The sequence below is a fragment of the Chionomys nivalis genome, chromosome 14 (genome assembly GCF_950005125.1).
Source record: "Chionomys nivalis chromosome 14, mChiNiv1.1, whole genome shotgun sequence".
NCBI classification, from domain to species: Eukaryota; Metazoa; Chordata; class Mammalia; order Rodentia; family Cricetidae; genus Chionomys; species Chionomys nivalis.
This window is the reverse complement of record NC_080099.1, coordinates 46504065-46527021: the sequence shown is the minus strand read 5'-3', so window position 1 is coordinate 46527021 and position 22957 is coordinate 46504065. Positions and strand designations below refer to the sequence as shown.

Genomic DNA, 22957 nt, shown 5'->3' with positions numbered 1-22957 from the left:
CAGCACTTGGGAGGCAGAGGCAGGTGGATCTCTGAGAGTCTGAGGCCAGCCTGGTCTACAGATCAAGTTCTAGGACAGCCAGGACTATCCAGAGAAACCCTGTCTTGAAACCCTGCCCCCCGTCTGGAATTCATCCCATTAGCATTATGTACTATCTAAACACAGACTACTTCCACAGGAGCATCTTTGGTCCAAAGTGACTCCACACATGAGGTAGTGGACAAAGGCCAAACAAAGAAAAGCCGTAGGGTCGCATTTTGTATATAAAATTGTTTAATGTTTACTTTGTTAAAATACACTCATTCTAGATGCAATGATCAGGTGGCCAGACTTTTCAGCATTTCCCCATGTGTCATTCCTGACTCTGGTCACAGAACATTCCCACCTCCAAACACTGAGAGTGATGCAAATGTAGACTCAGTACCTTGGTGACCACTGCATGAGGTACCAACAGCGCAGGCCCAAACATTAAGATGTATAGTAACTTGGTCCTTTCCCAAAATAAATAATTAGGACACCAATCTAATACTTGAAGTGATTCAAACTAAGTGCCAGCTCCTGTGAGGGCAGTGCATGCAAACAACGGGTTGCTGTGTGGCCAGTTGCTGGGATCTCACGCTGCCCCTGGCAGCACTAGCTCTGAGCAGAGTGATGAGGAGAATGAAAGCGGCCGCAGCTCAGCCAGCCTGCTGGGCCCTGATGCCAGCAGGGCGTGGCATTTCCTGTCATGCCTAACAGGTCCCGTAAGCATGCACGGTGATACTATGTTCTTACCGGAGCTGACCAGTGAGGCTGAGATGGCTCCTGCTGGAGCACATGAACAAGGACATGGGCTCCTTCCGGCTGCCCTGCTCCTCACCGGGAGGAGCTTCCTTCTCCCTCTTACTAAAGAGAGCACTTCATTTGAACGTCAGTTCCTGGCCGGTGAGCCCTGTTGCTTCACCTCACTCCCATCACAGTCTCCTTCCTGTGTCTCAAACAGAGAGCCGCACTGGCAGCTAGAAAAGCCTTAGCTAAAGAGTTTACACTGCCAGGAAACCTCATCAAAGACATAGGCAAGAGTACAAAGCTTATATTACCAATATGAAGACAAGGTATCTAAACTATAAGCAAGGAATTAAGAGTTTAACGCGATTCTACATAATGCCAAATAGATTAAACTACCCTTCAACCAGAGCAAGCCTGGCCCTCTTGAGGAGACCAGATGTGAGTACTGTAGTCTATCAGCAGTAAATAAAACAGTACACCAGGCTATGAGAACAGACAGTCGGTGTGACATTTAATGGAGCTGGGCTAGACTGACTCTGGGGTCATCACCAAGATAATTCATCACTGCCATGAAATCCACAAACTATTCATGGCATCCAGGGGAGGTCCACTTTCTAGCCCAGGCTGAGGCTGGGAGAGGAGAGCTTTGTGTTCTTCATGGCTAGGAGCTCTCCACAAGCTTGTCTGGTTCATGGGTACATTTTACAACGCATGGTTTTTGCTGTTGTTTGTTTTGAGACAGGGTTTCACTATGAACTTGCTATGTAGAGCAGGCTGGCCTAGAACTCACAGTAATCTGCCTCTGCTTCCTGAGTGCTGGGTTTAAAGGTGTGTTTCACCGTGCCTGGCATATTTTACAAAGTAAATTCCCTGCTGCTCATAGGTTAAAGAGGTTTTCAAAAAATTTGGAAGACACTCGGGAGGCAGAAACAGGCGGATCTCTGTGAGTTCGAGACCAGCCTGGTCTACAAGAGCTAGTTCCAGGACAGGCTCCAAAACCACAGAGAAACCCTGTCTCAAAAAACCAAAAAAAAAAAAAAAAAAAAAAAAAAAATTTGGAAGATAAGTCTGGGGATGTAGCTTAGTAGGCTAGCATGCACAATGCCTTGGGTCCTTTCCCCAGCAGCACAGCAGCCAGGAGCGACTCTAGCATTCAGGAGGTAGAGGCAGGAGGGTTTCAGGGTGGTGACGCACATCTTCAATCTCACTACTCCAGAGGCAGAGGCAGATCTCTGAGTTCAAGGCCAGCCTTGTCTACCGAGTGAAATCCGGGACAGCCAAAGCTACACAGAGAAACCCTGTCTTGAAACAAACAAAACATAATAATAATAAATAATAATGACGATTAATAATAAAAAGGGGCTTGATGTGGTGGCACACGCCTTTAATCCCAGCACTCTGGAGGCAGAGACAGGTGGATCTCTGAGTTAGAGGCCAGACTGGTCTACAGAGTGAGTTCCAGGATAGCCAGAGCTACACAGAGAAACTCTGTTTAGAAAAAAAAAGTTCAAAGGTTTTGGCTATATTTCAAGGCCAGGCTTTAAGGCCAGCCTGGGATACATGAGGCCCTATCTAAAAAGAAATGAAATATGAACCAGTAACTGTTCAAAGTCAGTTTCATGACAATCTGGGCAGCTCAGGAGCTCAGATCTGGCATTGCCCTCCACAGGAAGGCACAACCACCAAGTCTGGGAAATCAATGACTTAGTTCTACAAAAAACTGTTTTTTCTTCCTCTGAAAGATTTGTATGAAAGGGTCCTACTTTTTAAAAAACGTGTATGGGTGTTTTGTCTGCATGTATGTCTGTGTACCAGGTGCATGCAGTGACTGTGAAGGCCAGAAGAGGGAGCTGGATCCTCTGGAACTGGAGTTACAGATAGTTGTGAGGTGCCACGTTGGTGTTTGGAATCGAACCTGAGTCCTCTGGAAGAGCAGCCAGGCTCTTCTTAACCACTGAGCCATCTCTCCAGCCCTGGTCCTGCTTCTGAAAGATCAGCAGGGTAGCAGTCCTGAAGGGTGCAAACTGGTGGCAGAGGTGTTCCGGACGGCAGAAGCGTTCCAGGGAAAATCTCCGCTTTGCCAACCTGGCTAGAGTCATCTGAGAAACAGGACGATCTTTCACGTTCTGTACTTCCTCACCCAGTCACATGACCCAGGCCAACCATTTGTCCTGTTCTGATTCATGAAAGAGGTAATGCACCAGCTCCGCAAATTTTGAGGAGGCATAAATTAAAAAGAGAGAGAGAGAGAGACATGTGAAAGCCATTGCTTTGTAGTAGACACTCCATAAATACTGAATGCATGGAAGACCACCTTGTACTAAAATGCACAGGACTCTGAGTCAAACAAGGTGATTGTTAAGGCTAATATTAGCCCTCCGTGCCACAGAGACAGGCTCCTCCCTTTGGATCTCTAGGCCCGAGCCTCCTCTTGGGTTTGACCACTGCACTTCTGTGCATACTTGTGCTCAGGGCACAACCTACCATACTAAATGATGATTTAAAGGGGAAGAGACACGGTGCTCTCTAGTTCCAAAATGGACCAGGAATCTACACCGAGGAGCTGACAGTCTTGTATTTTACATTTTTCCTCGGCCCTGCTTCCTGCGCTGAGCTGTCTGCTGAACAGCTCAACGGGTTTTTTGTGTTATTTATTTATTTATTTATTTATTGAGACAAGATCTCCTTACGTCTTTGGCTGGTGTGGAGCTTGCTGTGTATCCCAGGCTGGCCTTGAGCTCATAAAGATTGGCCTGTCTCTGCCTGTGGTAGGATTAAAGTGCTAGGATTAAAGGTGTGCGCTACCGCGCCCAGCCTGCTCACAGGTTTGACTTTCTAGACCCTCTGAGAGAGCTGACTACAGAGATAAAAGGAACCTTACTGGGTACAGTATCTGACGCCTGTAATCCCAGCTCTTAGGCAGAATGTTGCAAATTCAAGGCCATCTTGGAGTGTATAGTGAGTCCCAGGCTAGTCTAGGATACAGAATGAGCCCTTCTCCCAAAAAAGAAAGAAAAGAAACCACAAATCAGGCAGTTTGCTAATGCTCCTGCCTCAACAGACTTGGATAACACCGAACTATTGGCCAAAAAGTTCAGTTTCTCTCTACTCTCCTTAGGAACTGGAAAACCGAACACTGGGGGATGGTGGCTATGGCAAAGAGAGGTGTGACTCTCAGCAGGCGCCATCAGTACTGTGAAGTGCACTGGCCAAGCCTAGAAATGCCTAGGGAGTGGGCTTTTGCTGCAAGAAGGATGAAGGCAGAAATGTGGGTCTTCTCTGGGATGCCTGCTCTCCATTCCCGTAACTGAGATGAACTGCCCCTGCCCTGGGAGACGGCCTGGAAGAACTGGATGGTGACGAGCGTGGCTCCATGTCCTGCAGCTCTGCCCAACAAAGTCAGCAGAGAGTAAGTGTTCATCATCTCCTAACTTGTATTATAAAATGGATTTGCAATGTAAATAGTAACAAGTAAGAAACCCCCATCCTGAGCCGGGCCATCTTCGTCTCAGCCGCCCCTCCGGAGGCCAATTAGCTTGGAAAGTTTTTCACAGTTTTCAAGTTTCAGTGACTCTGCCTTCTGCCGCAGCCGCTCATCTCGATACAGCCCCGCCAGATTGGTCAACTCTGACTCTGAAAAGACACGACAGGTGCTGGTTCACTAAGGCCGAGCGCTTTCACTTCAGTATCCCCAGACCCACAAGGCCTTACTCCCCTGCCACTCCTCCACCCTGGAGGAGCCCGATGGGCACTGCACCAGGGACCGAGGGGGAAAGCCGCCTGGGACCCGACCCCACAGTCTGTGGTCTCACAAGAGCACTAGGCTTAGTTCTTATCAACAAAACATTTGGCCCTGGGCTTAGGAAGCTTGCACAGGTGCAGAAAGACGAGATGGTCATGCCTTGCTCCAGTGCCGATCAGACAGCAGTGGGAGAGCCTGGAGCCCCGTAGCCTATTCCTGTCATCCGAACAAAGACAGCTGCTTCATTCTTCCCTCGGCATTGCAGGGCCCTAAGTCACACATGGTACGGGGCCTACTCTGGAAGCTGAGCATCTACAGAGGGTCAGGCGGAAGCTTTCTTCACCCTCTCACCACATATAGGGCCCACAACTCAAGTGGCTCTTTTAAAAGTGAAGTCATCTCAGCCCAATGGCCTCTGTGCCCTTGACTAAACAAATTGTACTTTCTCCTCATGATAGAGTAGGCCATTCTATTTTTAGCTGGAATATAATCTCTGCTGTTTCCCAACTCCATGGTTGTTGGTCTAAGTTTTTATTCTCTTGTAAGTTCCTCCTTCTTAGGGGGAGCTCCTGAGACCTACTGCCTGCCAAGCCACTGCTGGCTGGAGTCCGGGCCTGCAGTCCGATTGTTCAGGGAGGCCTGTCATGCTCATCCACCCCACCCTGGAGTCCTGCACCTCAGCTGCACTTTGGGCCTTACTTGGTGTAAATAGAATCATTGTGAGCAGAAACATGCACCTTTGGAAACATGTCATGTGTGCCACATATGTGGCTTGGATGGGCTTCGTGGCTTCTCAGGGCTGCCAGTAGCAGGCAGCTGTTAAAGAACCATGCTTATGAAAATGCTATTTTAATCATTTTGAAATATATCTACCATCCTTAATCATCTTTGCTGACAGCTTTTGTTTATCTTGGTAGAACAAGATACACCTGTCTGATTAATCAGCAAACTACCCGAACGCAGGAGTTAGCCTTCAACCAGAAGGAACAATGGGCATGGACCTATGAATAAATGTCTACCAACACAAAACACTGCCTGGCATTTCTGCTCACAATGATTCTATTTACACCAAGTAAGGCCCAAAGTGCAGCTGAGGTGCAGGACTCCAGGGTGGGGTGGATGAGCATGACAGGCCTCCCTGAACAATCGGACTGCAGGCCCGGACTCCAGCCAGCAGTGGCTTGGCAGGCAGTAGGTCTCCCAGGCTGCAGAACAAGGTGCTTTTACCCTTGGTGCGGGAGCCCACAGTGCCTGCATGCCAGGGCCTGCCTTGGCACAATCATCTTGCAAGTGATGGGGCTCTGTGGAGGGTCGTGTACGGCACCCAAATGCTAAGCTTTTGCTCCTGCAGCCCACTAGGTGCTCAGCATTCTTTCCTAGGGTTCTTTGGCAGGCAGGAAGGCTACGCAGGAGACTTCTGTGAATCAGTCTGCACTTCGTTCCTTTACAGACACAGCTACACCAGTGTCCAGGACAGACTCTGCGGCTCTGCTCCTCACTGCACCAAGCTGTTTTGTTTATTGACTTTTCTGTGTCTCATTCTTGGAAGTCCTCATCAGAGGAATTAGAGACTAATGAAGGCTAGTATTTTCTATCTTGACAGCCACTGTAACAAGCTGTCACGTGAGACATGGATTGCCTTCACAAAGCTCAATGAAATCGGGGCAGACAATGCTGCTTTGTAGCAATGAAGAGGCACAAGCCAAGGGCCTGCTCAAAGAATACAATACTTCTAACAAATTCTGTTAATACTCAATAACTTAAACAATATTTTGGGGATGGAGAGATGGCTCAAAGGCTAAGAGCATTTTTTGCTCTTCCAGAGGAACTGGTTCAATTATCAGCACTCATATGATGTTCATAACTATCCATAACTAGGTCCAGGGGAGCCAATGCCCTCTTCTGACCTCTGTAGTGGTGCACACACATACATGCAGACAAAACATTCACATATAAAATAAATGAACAAATCTTTAATAAAATTACGAGTATGTATAAGTGCTTCATATAGTGTATATATGTACACCATGCACCGACACACAGATCTGCGGGCAGAAGAGGGTGCTGGATCCTTTGGAACTGGGGTTACAGTTGTGAGTCACTCCACATTTGGCCAGGAATGGAGGCCTCGGAAGAGCAGTGAGTGCTCTGAAGCACTGAGCCGTCGCTCCGGCCCCAGCACTCAATAACCGCTAAGTGAAGTGAAAGAAAAATGTCTTTGGAAGAAGCAGGATCAAGAAAATGCAGTTTCTCCTCAACAAAGGAGAAAACAAAGCGAAGGAGAAAAAATGTCCTCTTTAATTGTAACTAGCCATGACCCAGGCCCAGGGGACACTGCCCTTCAATCTATTGTGTGAAGCTGTATAAGCCTGGGTTTCACTGTGTGCCAGGCCCTGCACTAAGCTACACACACACACACACACACACACAACCTCTCAGTAGGAAATGAATTCTTCCCCCACTTCAAAGCTGAGGATTCTGCCCACTCTGTGTCTGCTCAAAGGGATGGAAAGAAGTCCAGGCCAAGACTCACTCAGCCCCTCTCCCGGGCCGGGAGGCGGTTCCTGACGGCCATGTATATCCCACCTAGCACAGCGCGGCCTCTCTCCCCGGCAGTACGTAGAACATGTAGACGTCGTCCATAGTAAAGGATTACTCACAAAAAAATCACCCATATTAGGCATTCCAGGGAAAAGCAAATAAAGGAATAATAAAGATTTTCAAAGACAATGGCTACCCCTGATAAAATTTCCATTTGGTTTTTTGCCAAGAGTGAACTTTGTTCTCAAGTGAGTTTATTTTTACAAACTCAAAAGTGCTAAATTTAACCTTCCTGGCTGCACTTGCTGCTGGATTCAGAGGGCAGATGCTGCTTCTCAAATGGCACTGGAGTGGTGTGGAGGCTCCACACACCCATTGTGTTTAAATGCTAGGAACAGATTATTTTCAGGGCTATGTGCTGACAACCTCCATTCAGAACTGGTGAACCGCACAAATCAGGGCTCACTCATGGATTTGTATGTGTGTGTGTGTGTGGGGGGGTTAACTGAGGGTGGATCCTAGGACTTCATATATACTACTGGGCATAACACCGAGTCATACTCTCAGTTCTTTTTTAAAACAAAACAAAAAAGCAAAATGAGATAGCGCTTATTAAGTTGCCCAGGCTAGCCTTGAACTCACTCTGTAGCCACAGCAGGTCCTGAATTTGTGACCTCCTGCTTTAGCTTCCCAGAGATTACAGAGTGGGATTACAGGCCTGTCCTACCAGCTGTGGCTCTCACAGAGCTTTCACTTGTGCCTGGACAGAGCCACAGATCTAACAAACCTCGTGTGGACGGGAACAAAAGCTCAAACACCACTCTTGGTGAAATCTTTCATCTTTTTGCACTGCATCTTAATGCTGCAACGTAGAATACAATACATGTGGATGTGCACACACAAGCGTGTGTGTGTGTATGTGTGCACATGCATCTGTATGTGGTGTCATATGAGTTCTTGTGTGTGTGAGGGTCTGAAGAATGCAAAATGAAGATTTTCATGTAGTTCCTGCACAAAGCAATAAATCCAAACCATTCCTGTGCCCATCACAGAGGGGCTGGTAAGGACACATTACTGTGGCTTTCACCGGATTTAGATCCACATAGATTCTTGCTCCTAAATTTTTTCCTGGGGTAGGCCTTGCTGGGAAACATCTTTAAGTCCAGCACTCAGAAGCAGAGGCAGGAGAATCTCTGTGAGTTTGAGCCCAGCCTGGACTATATAACAATGCTTTCCCTATTTCTTTTTCTTCCTTTCTTTCTTTTCAAATTCCCTTTATTTATTTTTGTGTGTGCATACCCTCATGCATGAACCATATCATGTATGTGGTAGTCAGAGAGCAACTTGTGGAAATCAGTTCTCTCTTTCCACTTCTGGGTCCTGGACTGACCTCAGGTCAGACTTGATGTCAAGAGCCTTTACCCTGACCCATCTCACCAACCTGATTTTTTTTTCCTAAGACAGAGTCTTATACTATGAAGCTCAGTCTGACCTTAAACTCAAAATCTTCCTCTCGGGCTGGAGAGATGGCTCAGCGGTTAAGAGCAGTGACTGTTCTTCCGGAGGTCCTGAGTTCAATTCCCAGCAACCACATGGTGGCTCACAACCATCTGTAATGAGATCTGGCGCCCTCGGGCCTGCAGGCATCCATGGAGGCAGAATGTTGTATACATAATAAATAAATAAAATCTTTTTAAAAAAAAAAAAAATCTTCCTCTCTCTGCCTCCCTAGTGCTGGGATCACAGGTCTGCCTATACCACCACACCCAGATCTTTCCTGATTTTTAAAAGATAAAACCCAATTTAAACAACCCAGTCTGCATAGTGAGACCCTGTCTCAAAAAACCCCAAACAAACAAGATTAATTAACAATGAAGTATTTAACTTCCCCTCATTTGGGGGGGTAGCCAGCTTTGCCCTGTAGAAATGGAGGGCAGAGGCGAAGTCCCTGAGGGGAGGGATAAGACACCAGCACCGAACCGTTCCTCACGCTCCTCCTCAGCGCCCTGCTTTGCAGTAGGAGAATCTTCTCTGACATGTGTGGAGCTCCTGTCCTGAAGTCAGGACTGTGCCTGCAGCCCAGGACACAGAATTAGTAAGATAGTCTGCTTCTGGGGCCAGCAGTCCGGAGAGGGAACCGGCATGCACCTATGGACCACTAATGCTGTTGATCAGTACCGTGCTAGCAGGAAGAGCAAAGTGCTTTAAACACAGGAAGGGTGGGTTAACTCGGTGGGAGGCAGGAGTACGGATGAGTCAGCAAGGGCTAAGAAGCACTGTGACCAAAAAACTAATTTTATCAGTATACATTTAAAGACATCTAGAAATAAAGCTTAAAAGATGCATTATAGTTTGTTGAAGAATGATCGACCAGAGCCCAGTTTACAAAGCCAAGATGCAGCTACTGTGTGTGTGTGTGTGTGTGTTTCTAAACTGCGCATGGGGGCAGTTTGATTGGAATTTAAAATGAAACTACTGGCTGAGACAGGGCTACTGCCAGGACTCCCCGTAACACCTGGAGGTGTAAGCCAAGCGGGAGACACTGTCTCTTGTGAGCGGAAGAAAAGAAAGTTAGTTCACATCCATACTACTGGAAAGTCAGACAGGAGTCACTCTTCTTCTATGCGCCCACAAGCAACAAGAAGTAAGGGGACACCAGATTCCAGGCTAGCAACTTCTTTTTTTGTTACTGAATTTTGTTTTGTTTTGCTTTTTTGAGATAGGGCCTCTCTGCGTAGTTCTGGCTGTCCTGAAATTCTGTAGACCAGGTTAGTCTCTAACTCCTAGAATTGCCTGCCTCTGCCTCCCGAGTGCTGGGATCATGGTATGTGCCACCACTGCTTGGCTCAAGCCAGCAACTAAACTTCTGGTATCACTCAAAAAGGGAGGCTGGCTCAATCAAATTTCTTTCTAGGGAATGTGTGATTTAGGGACTGTGAAGGAAACCAGATAGCACTGAGAACTTTACAAAGAAGCTTGGGATGCAAAATGGGTCCAGTGACAGGTGAGGCTGGGGACCTTACAACATCAATAAGAGCAACAGTTAGGATGCACCAAGTCCCACAAGGTGTCCTCTGACCACCACACACATGTTGTGCATTTGTACACAGTCTTTCTTTCTTCTTTTTCTTCTTTTTAAATGTGCATTGGTGTTTTGCCTGGATGTATATCTATGAGAGGGTGGTAGATCATGGAGTTGCAGACAGTTGTGATCTGCCGTGTGAGTACTGGGAATTGAATGTGGGTCCTCTGGAAGAGCAGGAGGTGCTCTTAACCTCTGAGCCATCTCTTTAGACTCTTGTACATGTTCTTGCACAAATAAAAGTAATTTTTTTGAAAAAAGAAAAAAAAGTCAGGTAGTAAGACAGAAGAGCTAGTGCATACCTATAATCTAAGTCCTCAGGAGGATCAAAAATCCAGGGCTGCATAACAGCAGGCTAGAGGCAGAAACAGGCAGATTTCTGAGACCAGCCCAAACTACACAGTGAGTAGTCACAAGTCAGGGATGGGCGGCGGTGGCTCACACCTTTAATCCCAGCACTTGGGAGGCAGAGGCAGGCGGATCTCTGTGAGTTTGAGGCCAGACTGGTCTACAGAGTGAGTTCCAGACAGCCAGGACTGTTTTACAGAGAAACTCTGTCTTGAAAAACAAAAAACAAACAAACAAACAAACAAGTCAGTTAGGGCTATGTAGTAAGCCCATCCCCCTGTGGGGGGCGGGCGGCACAGAGAAGAAAATACAATAGGAGAATACAATGATGCCCAAGTTCCTAAGTTTTCCAGTCCTGGTAACATGTCAATAAACATCCATTCTTTGCGGTATTATCTGAGTGAGTGTCTGCTCTGTCTCTGTTTAAGGAGGGGGTCAGAAGGCTGGGAGACCTCATGACAGCCTGCTTGGCCTTACTTACTTTGCTGTTTCTCCTTCCAACAGCTTGTCTGAATGTAGTCAATGTAGTCTTTCTCTATTGTTTTCTCCAGGTCACGAAGAGAAGCTCCTCTGTAGGCCTTGTCAAAGTTTTTATCCACGAAGTAAGGCACCTGCAGGTTCTGCGTTTCTCTAGAAATGGTATAGCCCAAGGTTCTGAAACAGAGAGTAGCTCACATCAGCTAGTGCTACTTGTCAATCTTACTCTTGGCTGGCCTCTAAACATGACTGCCAGCATGTCCCAACATTTGTTAGTCACTATAGGCAGTGGGAGGCAGGAGTACGGATGGGTCAGCAAGGGCTAAGAAGCACTGTGACCAAAGAACTAATTTTATCAGTATACATTTAAAGACATCTAGAAATAAAGCTTAAAAGATGCGTTATAGTTTGTTTTCAAAGCAAACAATTTGACAATTACCGAAGTAGCTTACAGTTTATATTCTCTCTCTCTCTCTCTCTCTCTCTCTCTCTCTCTCTCTCTCTCTCTCTCTAAGGTGTAGCAGAAGAGGGTACCTGATCCCATAGGACTCCGGTTATGGTTGTGAGCATGTGGATGCTGAGAGTTGAGCTCAGAACCTCTGCAAGAGCAGTCAGTGCTCTTAACTGGAGCATCTTTCCAGCCCAAGGTTCACCTTTCTTACAAGTCTGTGTGAAAAGTAGAATGACTAAACCTTTAAAAGTTTGTTTTGAGGGTTGTAGATGTGGCTCAGTTGGTATAATGTTTGCCTAACATACAGGAAACCCTGGACTTTTTCCTAGTACCAAATAAAACTAGTAGTGGCACACCCCTGTAGAAGGAGGATCAGAAGTTCAAGGTCATCCTCAGCTACTCGGGGAGTCCAAGTCTAGTCTTGGCTGTATGAGATCATGTCTCAAAATAATTTGTGGAGGGCATGGCACTGGGGAAATGGATCAGCAGGTAAAGGTTTTAGCCATGTAAGCCTGAGGACCTCAGTTTGATACCTGGAACCCATGTAAAAAGCCAGACAAAGTGGGAAGCATCTGTAATCTCAGCACTTCTCCAGTAAGGTGGGAAGTAGACCAGAGAGTTGGCTGCAAGCACATAGCCCAGCTAGCCTGGAATATGAAACAGTGGCAGAAACAAGAGAGATCTGCCTTAGTAAGGTGTTGTGGGACAATGCTCTTGTACACTGTTAAGATTTCTCACTTGTATAGGTTTTATAAAATGCTGACTGTCCAGTAACCAGGCAGGAAATATAGGTGGGACAAGCAAACTAGGAGAATGCTGGGAAGAGGAAAGGCAGAGACCAGATGCAATTGCAAGCCAGATGCAAAAGGAAGCAAGATGAGAATGTCTTACTGAAAAAAGGTACCAAGCCACATGGCTAAACATAGATAAGAGTTATGGGTTAATTCAAGTTGTAAGAGCTAGTTAGTAATAAGCATGAGCTAATAGGCCAAACAGTTTATAATTAATATTAAGCCTCTAAGTATTTATTCAGGAACTGGCGGACAAAGAAAAACCTCCATTTACAGTAAGGTGGAAGTTATAAATTAATTCCCAAAAGCTGTCCCCTGACCACACATGCACTAGCGTGCCCCATACACATTTATTTATTCCCTTTTGTTTTTTATTTTATTTTTTAAAGATTTATTTATTTATTATGTATACAACATTCTGCCTTCATGTATGCCTGCACACCAGAAGAGGGTGACAGATCTCATTGCAGATGGTTGTGATCCAACATGTGGTTGCTGGGAATTGAACTCAGGACCTCTGGAAGAGCAGCCAGTGCTCTTATCCTCTGAGCCATCTCTCCAGCCCCTCTCTTTTGTTTTTTGAGACATGGTCTCACTTTGAAGCCCTGGCTGACCTAGAACTTGTTATGTAGACCAGGCTGGCCTTGAACACATGGAGAGAGGTCTACCTCTGCCTCCCAAGTGCTGGAACAAAAAGCATATGCCACCATGCCCAGTCTTATTTGTTTGTCTTGTATATGTGTGAGTGCAGATGTGTGCAGCCCCCAGCGCCTGTGTGAAAGTTCAAGGACAACTTGAGAGACTCTATTCTCTCTTTCTACCAGTGGGTCCTAGGGATCAAACTCAGGTCCAGCAAGCTTAGCAGCAAGTACTTCTATGTGCTAAGCTACCTTGCTGGCCTCACATTCACAAAACAAATGAACAAATATGTAAGAGTTCTTGGATACTTAAAAAAAAAAGCCAGCTATAGTCGTACAGGCATATTGTTCTAGCATTTAAATCTGGTGGCACACATCTTGTGTCCTAGCACCCACAAGCTCAGAGCAAGAGAACCAAACACATGAATTTACAGAGCTCCACCTGCTTCTGCTTCTGAGGGGCCAGGAATAAAGGAGTGTGCCACCCTGTCCAGCTTGAAGTTTACTTTTCTTACAAGTCTGAATGCATTGCCAGCTGATGCTCTTAATGCTCACTTAGGGACCAAACTTTGACCAAAGCAACTGAAAGCATTAAGTGGAAAAACTAAAAAAAGATCTGCATTTATAAGTAATCTACATGCCTCAACAAGCATCATAACAAACTTTGTTCTCAACAAAAGCAAAGAAACACGATAGCACAATTTGACTATATGTTCTTATTAATAACAAATGGCCCTTGTAATTATTGTTCCTTCAAGAGACGGTTTCTCTGTATAACAGCTCTGGCTGTCCTGGAACTCATTCTGTAGACCAGATTGGCCTTGAACTCAGAGATCCTTCTGCCTCTGAGTGCTGGGATTAAAGGTGTGTGCCGTCCCTCCTTGTAATTTTCATTAATTTTAATTTTATGTGTATGGGTGTTTTGTCTGCTTGAATGTCTGTGAACCATTTGCATGCCTGGTGACTGCAGAGGTCAAAAAAGGGCCTCAGATCCCCTGAAACTGGAGTTATGGATGGTTGTGACCACCATGCCAATGCTGGGAATTAAACCAGGGTCCTCTGCAAGAGAAGCTAGTGCTCTTGACCTGTGAACCATCTCTCCAGCCCCTTTTCAATTAAAAAAAAATTGAAAAAAAAAAAACCCACTAGGTCCCAGTCACTATCATTCCAAACCCACTCATCACAGCCTGCCCTCTGTCCCTTCCCTCTTTTTTTTTTTTTTTAAAGATTTGTTTATTTATTTATTATGTATACAGTGTTCTGTCTATCTGTATGCTTGCTGGCCAGGAGAGGGCACCAGATCTCATTACAGGTGGCTGTGAGCCACCACGTGGTTGCTGGGAATTGAACTCAGGACCTCTGGAAGAGCAGTCAGTGCTCTTAACCTCTGAGCCATCTCTCCAGCCCCGTCCCTTCCCTCTTCCTCCTCTTTCTCTCCCCCTCATCCCCACCCTGTCTCTCTTCTCTTCTCTGTCCTAACTTCACCATGGTGAGAAAGACTTATGGATCTCAAATTATTCTGCTGGTCCCTCCACACCAATCCTGACTGTTTGCAGTTGATCGGAGGGTGTCACGGAGTAACAGTGATCCCTCTCCTAGGCACAGGCAGCCCCACTCACTGGGTCTGCACCATCACTGCTCAGCTGTTCCTTTTGGTTCAGTTTAGTTGTTCTCAGGTACCTAAATTTAGTGCCTCCATAACACACACTAGAGAAACGCTGACACATAGGATCAGCATTTCCACAGAGGAAGGCGAAAAGAGGTGTCAGCATGAATCAGCAAGACCTTAAGTCTTTCATCTTTCTTTTGTTCAATTTGTTTTTTTTTTTTTTCTTCAAGACAAGGTTTCACTGTGTATCTTTGATTGTCCTGGAATTCTCTCTCTGTAGACCAGGCTGGCCTCGAACTCACAGAGACCCGTCTGCCTCTGCCTCCCGAGTGCTGGGATAAAAAGCGTGTACCACCACCATCTAGCTAAGTCTTTTATCTTTTAAGCTGACAAGGAAAAAAAATAGAAATATTCCACTTACGATTTATAGAATAGACTATATGGGGGGTTGGTGGCCAGCAGCTGAGTAATGACAGAAATAATCACAATCACCAGAACTGGAAGCAGCTGAACAAATGCGGAATATGGAGTCTGTAAAAGAAAAAATGACGTGTGTGAGAATACAGATTATTACTGCACAGGAGTATCCACAAGGTCAAGGTTTGCCCGAAAGGCCCAACTTCAGCTTAGAACCAAATAACTCATATTCTCTCTGGAGAGAGGCTAAAGGAAGCCTCTCCGACATAGACCATCAATAATACCGCTGTCCCGCCGGGCGGTGGTGGCGCACGCCTTTAATCACCGCACTTGAGAGGCAGAGGCAGGCGGATCTCTGTGAGTTCGAGACCAGCCTGGTCTACAAGAGCTAGTTCCAGGACAGGCTCCAAAACCACAGAGAAACCCTGTCTCGAAAAACCAAAAAAAAAAAAAAAAAAAAAAAAAAAAATAATAAAAAAAAAAAAATACTGCTGTCCCTTATCTCTAGGTAAGCCTGCCGGACACGGATGGAACTCCAGCAGTGGCCAGTGTTAAGCAGCTCTCGCTCTGCTGTCGCTGTCCAAAACTGGTGACATCCAACTGTGTCAAAGACGACCACATTCTCCCTTGACAACGTGGGGTCGAGGTTCATCACACATCTTATTAACTACTGTTTGGAGAAAGGGCACATTCTCTCCGGGTTGTAAACAAGCCAGAGGCATAATATGTTGTTGTTGCTGTTTTTGAATATGTACACAAGTGTTTGGCCACCATGATAGCTCAGAAGTCAAGGGGCTACCAATCCTGAGAACCTGGGTCTGATCCCAGCAGCACTGCCTTTTGAGCTTCCTGTGAGACTCTCCTGGTCAGCCTGGTCCACAGAGCGAGCTCCAGGATAACTAGGGTTACACAGAGAGAACCTATCTCAAAACAAAAAAAAAAAAAAAAACTTAAGAGACAGAGAAAGGATGGGAGGGAGGGAGGGAGGGAGGGAGGGAGGGAGGGAGGGAGGGAGGGAGGGAAAGAAAATACAGCCTTACAGAAAAACTGGGATCCTAGGAAAACATGAAAAGGGATCAGGGATGGAGGATTACCAACACTGGCCGATTCGGGACACTTATCCAGATCTTCTTATCATAGTATAAAGTACGTTTTACCAGCATAGCTCAATTGCACTTCTAGGACTGATTATATACCACAGGAGCAGGCTTAGTATGGCCATGAGTAGGAACTCAACTGCACACACACCTGAGGTTTGTCTTCTTCCTCTCTCTTGTGTGTCTGTGTCCTCTCATGGCGGGGTCGCCTGCGATAATAGTGACTGTCATCTGTCACATTTGAGAACATGTGAATATTTCCTGGAAAACAGATATTAGAGAGAGGGAAGGAGAAAGGGAGAGAGAGAACATTTATGAGATGACAATTCCCTTTTGGTTCTTTTCAAAGTCTTGTTCCCAAGAAGGCTAAAGATAGGGCATCTGCCTATCTGGCCCAGCAGAAAAAGAAGACAATAGGTGAGCCAAAGGGCCAGCTGGGCAGGGGGTGTGCAAGGCTCTCCTGACTTCAGGGACCAATCCTTTGCAAGTTTGTGGGGGAAAACTCCAAACGGCCAGAAGACAGCATTTTGGCATCTGACATACTTAGGTTTGCTTCTGTGTCCGATATTAATGACTTGCATCTTTTAAAACTTTATTTTTTTTATGTGTATTAATGTTCTGCCTGCATGTATGTCTGTGTGAGGGTGTCAGATCTTGTAGTTACAGACAGTTGTTACCTGCCATGTGGGTGCTGGGATTGAAACCAGGTCCTCTGGAAGAGCAGTCAGTGCTTTTAACCACTGAACCATCATCTTCCCAGCCCAGGCACTACCATCTTTAATAGCCACTCATAAAATTCAATTTATTGCCGGGTGGTGGTGGTGCATGGCTTCAATCCTAGCACTTGGGAGGTAGAGGCAGGTGGATCTCTGTAAGTTTGGGGCCAGCCTGGTCTACAGAGTTCCAAGACAGTCAGGGCTGTTCCACAGAGAAATCCTATCTTAAAAAACAAAAACAGCAAAACCAAAAAAAATACAATTTGTGCTGGTATGTAGCTTAGCATGGGATACATGTCTACCATGCTGGAGGTTCTGGCTGCATCCCTAGCAACACAAAAATTCAACTTACTATCTTTTTATTTTTTCGTTTTCTTTCTTTCTTTTTCTTTCTTTCTTTTTTTTTTTTTTTTTTTTTTTTTTGACAAGGTTTCTCAGTCAGCAGCTATGGAGCCAGTCCTGGAACTCACTCTCTACACCAGGTTGGCCTCAGACTCACAGAGATCTGCCTATCTCTGCCTCCTGAGTGCTGGGACCTCCTGGCTCATTGTGATTTTTTAAAAAGATTTATTTTTATGTATATGGGTATGTGGTGTTTTTATGAGAATGGATCCCACAGGTTTATGCATTTGAATGTTTGGTCCCCAGTTAGTGGAACTGTTTGGGAAGGATTAGGAGTTGTGACCTTGCTGAAGTAGCTGTGGTCTTGTTGGAAGAGACTGTCAGTGGGGTTGGGCTTTGAGGTTTCAAAAGTCCATGCCAGGCTCAGTTTCCCTGTCTCTGCTGCTGCCTGTAGATCATACTGTGGAGTTCTCACTACTGCTCTATTGCCATGCCTGTCCTCTTCCCATCATGACGATAATAAACTAGCCCTCTGAAACTATAAGCAAGCCCTTAATTAAACACCTCCTTTTATAAGAGTTGCCTTGGTCACGATGTCTCTTCATAGCAACAGAACTCTGGCTAAGACAGGGTGTCTTGCCTGTTTGCATGTCTGTGCACTATATGTACACAGTACCCACGGAGGCCAGAAGGCATCACAAGGACGCACCTGGAGGAGTTACAGATGGGAGTAAGCTGTGTGTGTATGTGTTGGAAATTGAACCCAGGTCCTCTACATGGGCAAGTGCTCTTAACTACTAAGCCATCTCTCCAACCACAAATTTATGTGTTTTTGTTTGTTTAAATATTTATTTTATGTTGCTAAGGGTGTGATTACACATACCTTTAATTCTTACACTCAAGGCAGAGGCAGGCAGATCTCTGAGCTTGAGGCCAGACTGAACTACAGAGCTTTCCAGAACAGGTAGGCCTACATAGAGAGACCTTGTCTTAAAAGAACAATAAATATTTATTTATGGGCTTTATTTAACTTGTTTTATCTTTTATTTTACATACCCATCACAGTTTTCTCTCTCTCTTCTCCTCCCATTCCCTCCCCTCAACTCCCCTCAACCTCCAGAGCTCAAGTGTTTATATCTGTATACATGTGTACCACACGCAAGCCTGCAGAAGTCAGTCCCTTGGAGCTGGAGTCACAAATGTTTGTGAGTCACCATTCGAGCACCACGGCTCCAGCCTAGGTCCTCTGAACCCTCACCCACTGAACCCCAGATACACATTTTGTTTTTGTTTTGTTGTTGTTGCTGATGGTGGTGGTTTTTTTTTTTTTTATTGTTGTTTGGTTGGTTTTTCTTTTTGGTTTTGAGAGACAGGGTTTCTCTGTGTAGCCCTGGCTGTCCTGGAACTCACTCTGTAGACCAGGCTGGCCTTGAACTCACAGAGATCTGCCTGCCTCTAACTCCTAAATGCTGGGATTAAAGTCATGTACCCCACTGCCTGACAGAACTTTTGAAAATATTACATTTATTTTAGATTGTGTTTGTATATGTGTGCACGCCCACGTGTGCACATGTATACATGCATACAAATCACATGTATGGAGGCTAAAGGACAACATTCAGGAACTGTGTCTCTCCTTCTACCATGTCTGACCCAGAGATAAACTCACGTCTTCAGGCTTGGTGGGAAGAGCCTTTACCTGCTGAGTCATCTCACTAGCCCCTAGCATTAATTTTTATACATGAATATCACACACTTAGGCCATATTCACTTTTCTCCTTTATTTTATCTTGTCTCCCCCTCTCCCTGGTCCCCTCTTTTCTCAAAGAACTTTTGTGTTGGGGGGAGGTCTAACTTCTCTGTAACTGTAATTCTGTGATGACGACATTAATGAAAGGTATTTAGTCTGTAACTACCTGACCCTGATGGGCATGCCTAGTCCTTGAGTCAGGCAGAGCAGTACAGTCTGCAACCACAGCCACTGGAAAGGCTGAGATAAGAGGACAGCAAGTTCAAGGCTGTTGTGGGTACACAAGAGGTTCAAAACCAGCCAGGGCACTTAGACTTTGCCTTGGGTTCAGTCTCTATATCATATGAATATATATATATATATATATATATATATATATATATATATATATATATATATATATATATATATATATATATATCACAGCAGTCCTGAAATATCAGCCCCATTTTTCAGGTGGGTGACTACAGTAAAAGAAATCAGATGATATGGTCAAAATTTTGCACAGCTCAGCCAGGCGGTGGTGGCGGCGCACGCCTTTAATCCCAGCACTCGGGAGGCAGAGGCAGGCGGATCTCTGTGAGTTCGAGACCAGCCTGGTCTACAAGAGCTAGTTCCAGGACAGGCTCCAAAACCACAGAGAAACCCTGTCTCGAAACCCCCCCCCCAAAAAAAAAAGAAAAAAAAATTTTGCACAGCTGGAGGCTAGAGACTTCGTCAAACTTCCACTCATCTCAATCCGAATTCTTGCTGTTTCTCTAGCACTGATGTTCTTCTATTCAGATCTTCAAACAAGAAAATAAATAAAATAATAAAAATTCCATATAAGAAAGGGCTGGAGAGATGGCTCAGCTGTTAAGAGCATTGCCTGCTCTTCCAAAGGTCCTGAGTTCAATTCCCAGCAACCACATGGTGGCTCACAACCATCTGTAATGAGGTCTGGTGCCCTCTTCTGACCTGCAAACATACACACAGACAGAATATTGTATACATAATAAATAAATAAAATAATAAAAAATCAAACAAGAATTTGCTGAGATCCATAAATAAATTGTGGAAAGAATCATAATTTTAGCCTTGTATGGTGGCACACACCTTTAATCCCAGCACTCAGGAGGCAGATGCAGGCAGATCTCTGAGTTCAAGGCCAGACTGGTCTGCAGAGTTCCAGGACAACCAGGACTATACAGAGAATTTCTGTCTTTAAAAAAAAAAAATCATAATAATTTTAATTTTAAGATAATACCCTCAGGTCAGCTGGCATATGCCTTTAATCCCAGCACTTGGGAGGCAGAGGCAGATGGATCTTCGTGAGTTCGAGACCAGCCTGGCCTACAGAGCTAGTGCCAGGACAGGTTCCAAAACTACACAGAGAAACTCTGTCATGGGGGAGAGGGGAGAGACAATAACCTTGGGCTGGAGAGAAGACTCAGTGGTCAAGAGCACTGGCTGTTCCTCCAGAGAACCCAACATCCACAGTCACTCACAAAAAAGTGATTCTTGCTCCAGGGTCGTCCTCTTCTAACCTTTGCCACCAGACACACATAGGGTGCACAGACATACATGCGGGCACCAGACACACATAGGGCGCACAGACATACATGCGGGCACCAGACACACATAGGGCGCACAGACATACATGCGGGCACCAGACACACAGAAGGCGCAAACACATACATGCGGGCACCAGACACACAGAAGGCGCAAACACATACATGCGGGCACCAGACATACAGAAGGCGCATACACATACACGCGGGCACCAGACACACAGAAGGCGCATACACATACATGCAGGCAAAATTAAAAAAAAAAATACCAACCTGAAGGAAAATGTCCTCCAAAGAACACATTGAATAGTTCCTCTGGAGAGATGTCAGCTTCGAAATCCCGGTAATAATGGTAAGATCTGGCTCGAGGTGCAGTGAAAGTCACCTGCTCATCTCCATACTGATCGTAGCGGAGTCTCTTGTCGGGATTGCTAAGGACCGCAAAGGCATTTCCTATTGCTGCAACCAACAAGAAGCAGCACATGAGCACATCCTTGGCTGTGCCTGGGGGTGACCACTGCAGCAGCGGTGGCAAGAAGCCCGGAGCCGGTGCTAGACCGCTCACAGAATTCCAAAGAGAGGTACTTAGGCCTACAAAGTTCCCCTGAAGGACTCCCCCCCAGAGATTGCTCATAATATTGATAAAACAGAAACAACACTAGCACCCAACAACTAGGAACTGCTACTGAAGTGAGCATTAACCCCTGGCCGATGTTCTCATGTCATCCAGCTCTCCTGACATTGGGGCCCTGCCCCTACTCAAGGCTGCCAATAATGTCAGAATGTTGAAGGAATGCCTAATGTTCCTGTTATTCAAAAATAGAATTTGGGGGGCTGGAGAGATGGCTCAGAGGTCAAGAGCACTTGCTGCTCTTGTAGAGAAGCCAGGTTCAGTTCTCAACATTGCAATAGGTACCGACAGCTGCCTGTAACTCTAGTTTCTGGGGTTTTGACACCTGTCCAGGCCTCTGTGGACATCTGTACACACAGACAAATAAGCACACACAAACAGAAACAGAAATTTAAAAGAAAGGTGTTCCGCGAGGCGGTGGTGGCCCACGCCTTTAATCCCAGCACTCAGGTTGCAGAGGCAGGTGGATCTCTGAGTTCAAGGCCAGCCTCGTCTATGGAGAGAGTTCCAGGACAGTCAGAACTACACAGAGAAACCCTGTCTCAAAACACCACAAAAACAAACTAACAAAAGCCTGAAAGGCTCCCCAGAGTCTCACTTGAGCACACTGTAGGAAACAGTCTTCTGAATGTGAGCAGTGTGCCTGCAAGAGTGGAACATGATACCTGTAATCCCAGCACTTGAGACGGAGGAGGACCAAGTGCTCAAGGCCACCCTTAGCTACGTGGCCAGTTTGAGGATAACCTGGGCTCAAGTCTCAGAAAAGCAAAAACAGGCAGGTAGAGGCTCTTCTGCCCTCCTTGCACATGCTGTGGCATACACATGCTTACGCTCATACCACACACACAGATTCAGGTGTCTGCTGGTGTCAACAGTCAGAAGAAGCACTTTGTTAGGATTCTTCTACAAAACTCTAATAATGTTTGCATTAAAACTAGCTAAGCAGAAAAACACTGTCTCAAAAAAAAAAAATAGCCAGAGCTCTTAAACACTGAGCAGCTCTATCTCTCCAACCCTCTGAGGTGCCCACAGACAGCTCGGTGAGTAAAGGCACTTGTCATTTGGCCTGATGACTGAGTGCAATCCTTGGAAGTCACATGGTCTACATGGAACCACATGGGATGAACCAACTCCTGCAAGCTGTCCTCTGGCCTTCAGACACCCACATACCCATATCCACACAAATAAAAAGATTTTCAAGTTTTTTCAAGGCTTTTTTTTTCTTCTTTTTCAAAATATCAAACATACAGAAAGGTTTATGGGGTTATGTTTTGTTTTGGTTTAGCACAATAAAGACATAGAGGCTGGGCCTGGTAGAATGATGAGAAGGAAACAGCAGGACAAGTCTGGAAGAAGGCACCGCTCTTCTTCCTGGGCTAGGATGAGGCTCTGGGAGTCACAATGACTCATATAGTGGTCAGTTTTCTCAAAGGAAGAAGGCATAGGTCCACTAGCCTTGAAATTTGCTGTTGTCTCAATTGGTGGGCAGTGCAATTCACCTTTTCCCAAGGAGCAAGAACAGCAATCGCCTTCAGAAGTCCAGTTCCACCTCGCTTCACAGTACACAAACTCCTCGTCCTCCATTTCTCTGCCACCTGCCTGCTTGCTTCTTTTTCTCCCATTGCTCCACCACCCAAGTGCTCAGCTGCGTGCTGGGCTGCGGTGCTGTCTCTGTGCTTCCTGGACTGTCTGTCCTCTGCACACACCAGGGGCAGCATGGTGGGCTTCTTGATTGATTAATTCTTAGTATTTTATTACATTGTAACTCTCCATCAAGGGCTAGAGATTTAGGTCATGGCTATCGCCACTGGCTTCAATCCCTAGTACAGCAAGCAATCCAAGCAGGAGACAAAGCTGGTATTCAGCTGTCTCCATATAAACATTATTATACTGATTTTCTTGAGGGTTTTAGATCAGTATTCTGTTTGTCTGTTTGTTTGTTAGTTTGTTTTTCGAGAAAGGGTTTCTCTGTGTAACAGCTCTAGCTGTGCTGGAACTCACTCCGTA

General features: G+C 45.7%; 1 protein-coding gene across 1 annotated transcript in view; it reads right to left on the bottom strand.

Annotated features, from left to right (window-relative positions):
* Positions 1-281: 281 nt before the first annotated feature.
* Dnajc18 (DnaJ heat shock protein family (Hsp40) member C18) overlaps positions 282-22957 on the bottom strand; it is a 34352-nt gene continuing 11676 nt past the window's right edge. The window contains exons 4-8 of the mRNA XM_057788293.1: positions 20593-20778; positions 16113-16222; positions 14869-14978; positions 10963-11135; positions 282-4401 (exon numbers count right to left, since the gene is read on the bottom strand). Coding sequence (XP_057644276.1) covers positions 4277-4401; positions 10963-11135; positions 14869-14978; positions 16113-16222; positions 20593-20778 — 704 coding nt within the window. The 3' untranslated portion in view covers positions 282-4276. The remainder of the gene's footprint in view (positions 4402-10962; positions 11136-14868; positions 14979-16112; positions 16223-20592; positions 20779-22957) is intronic.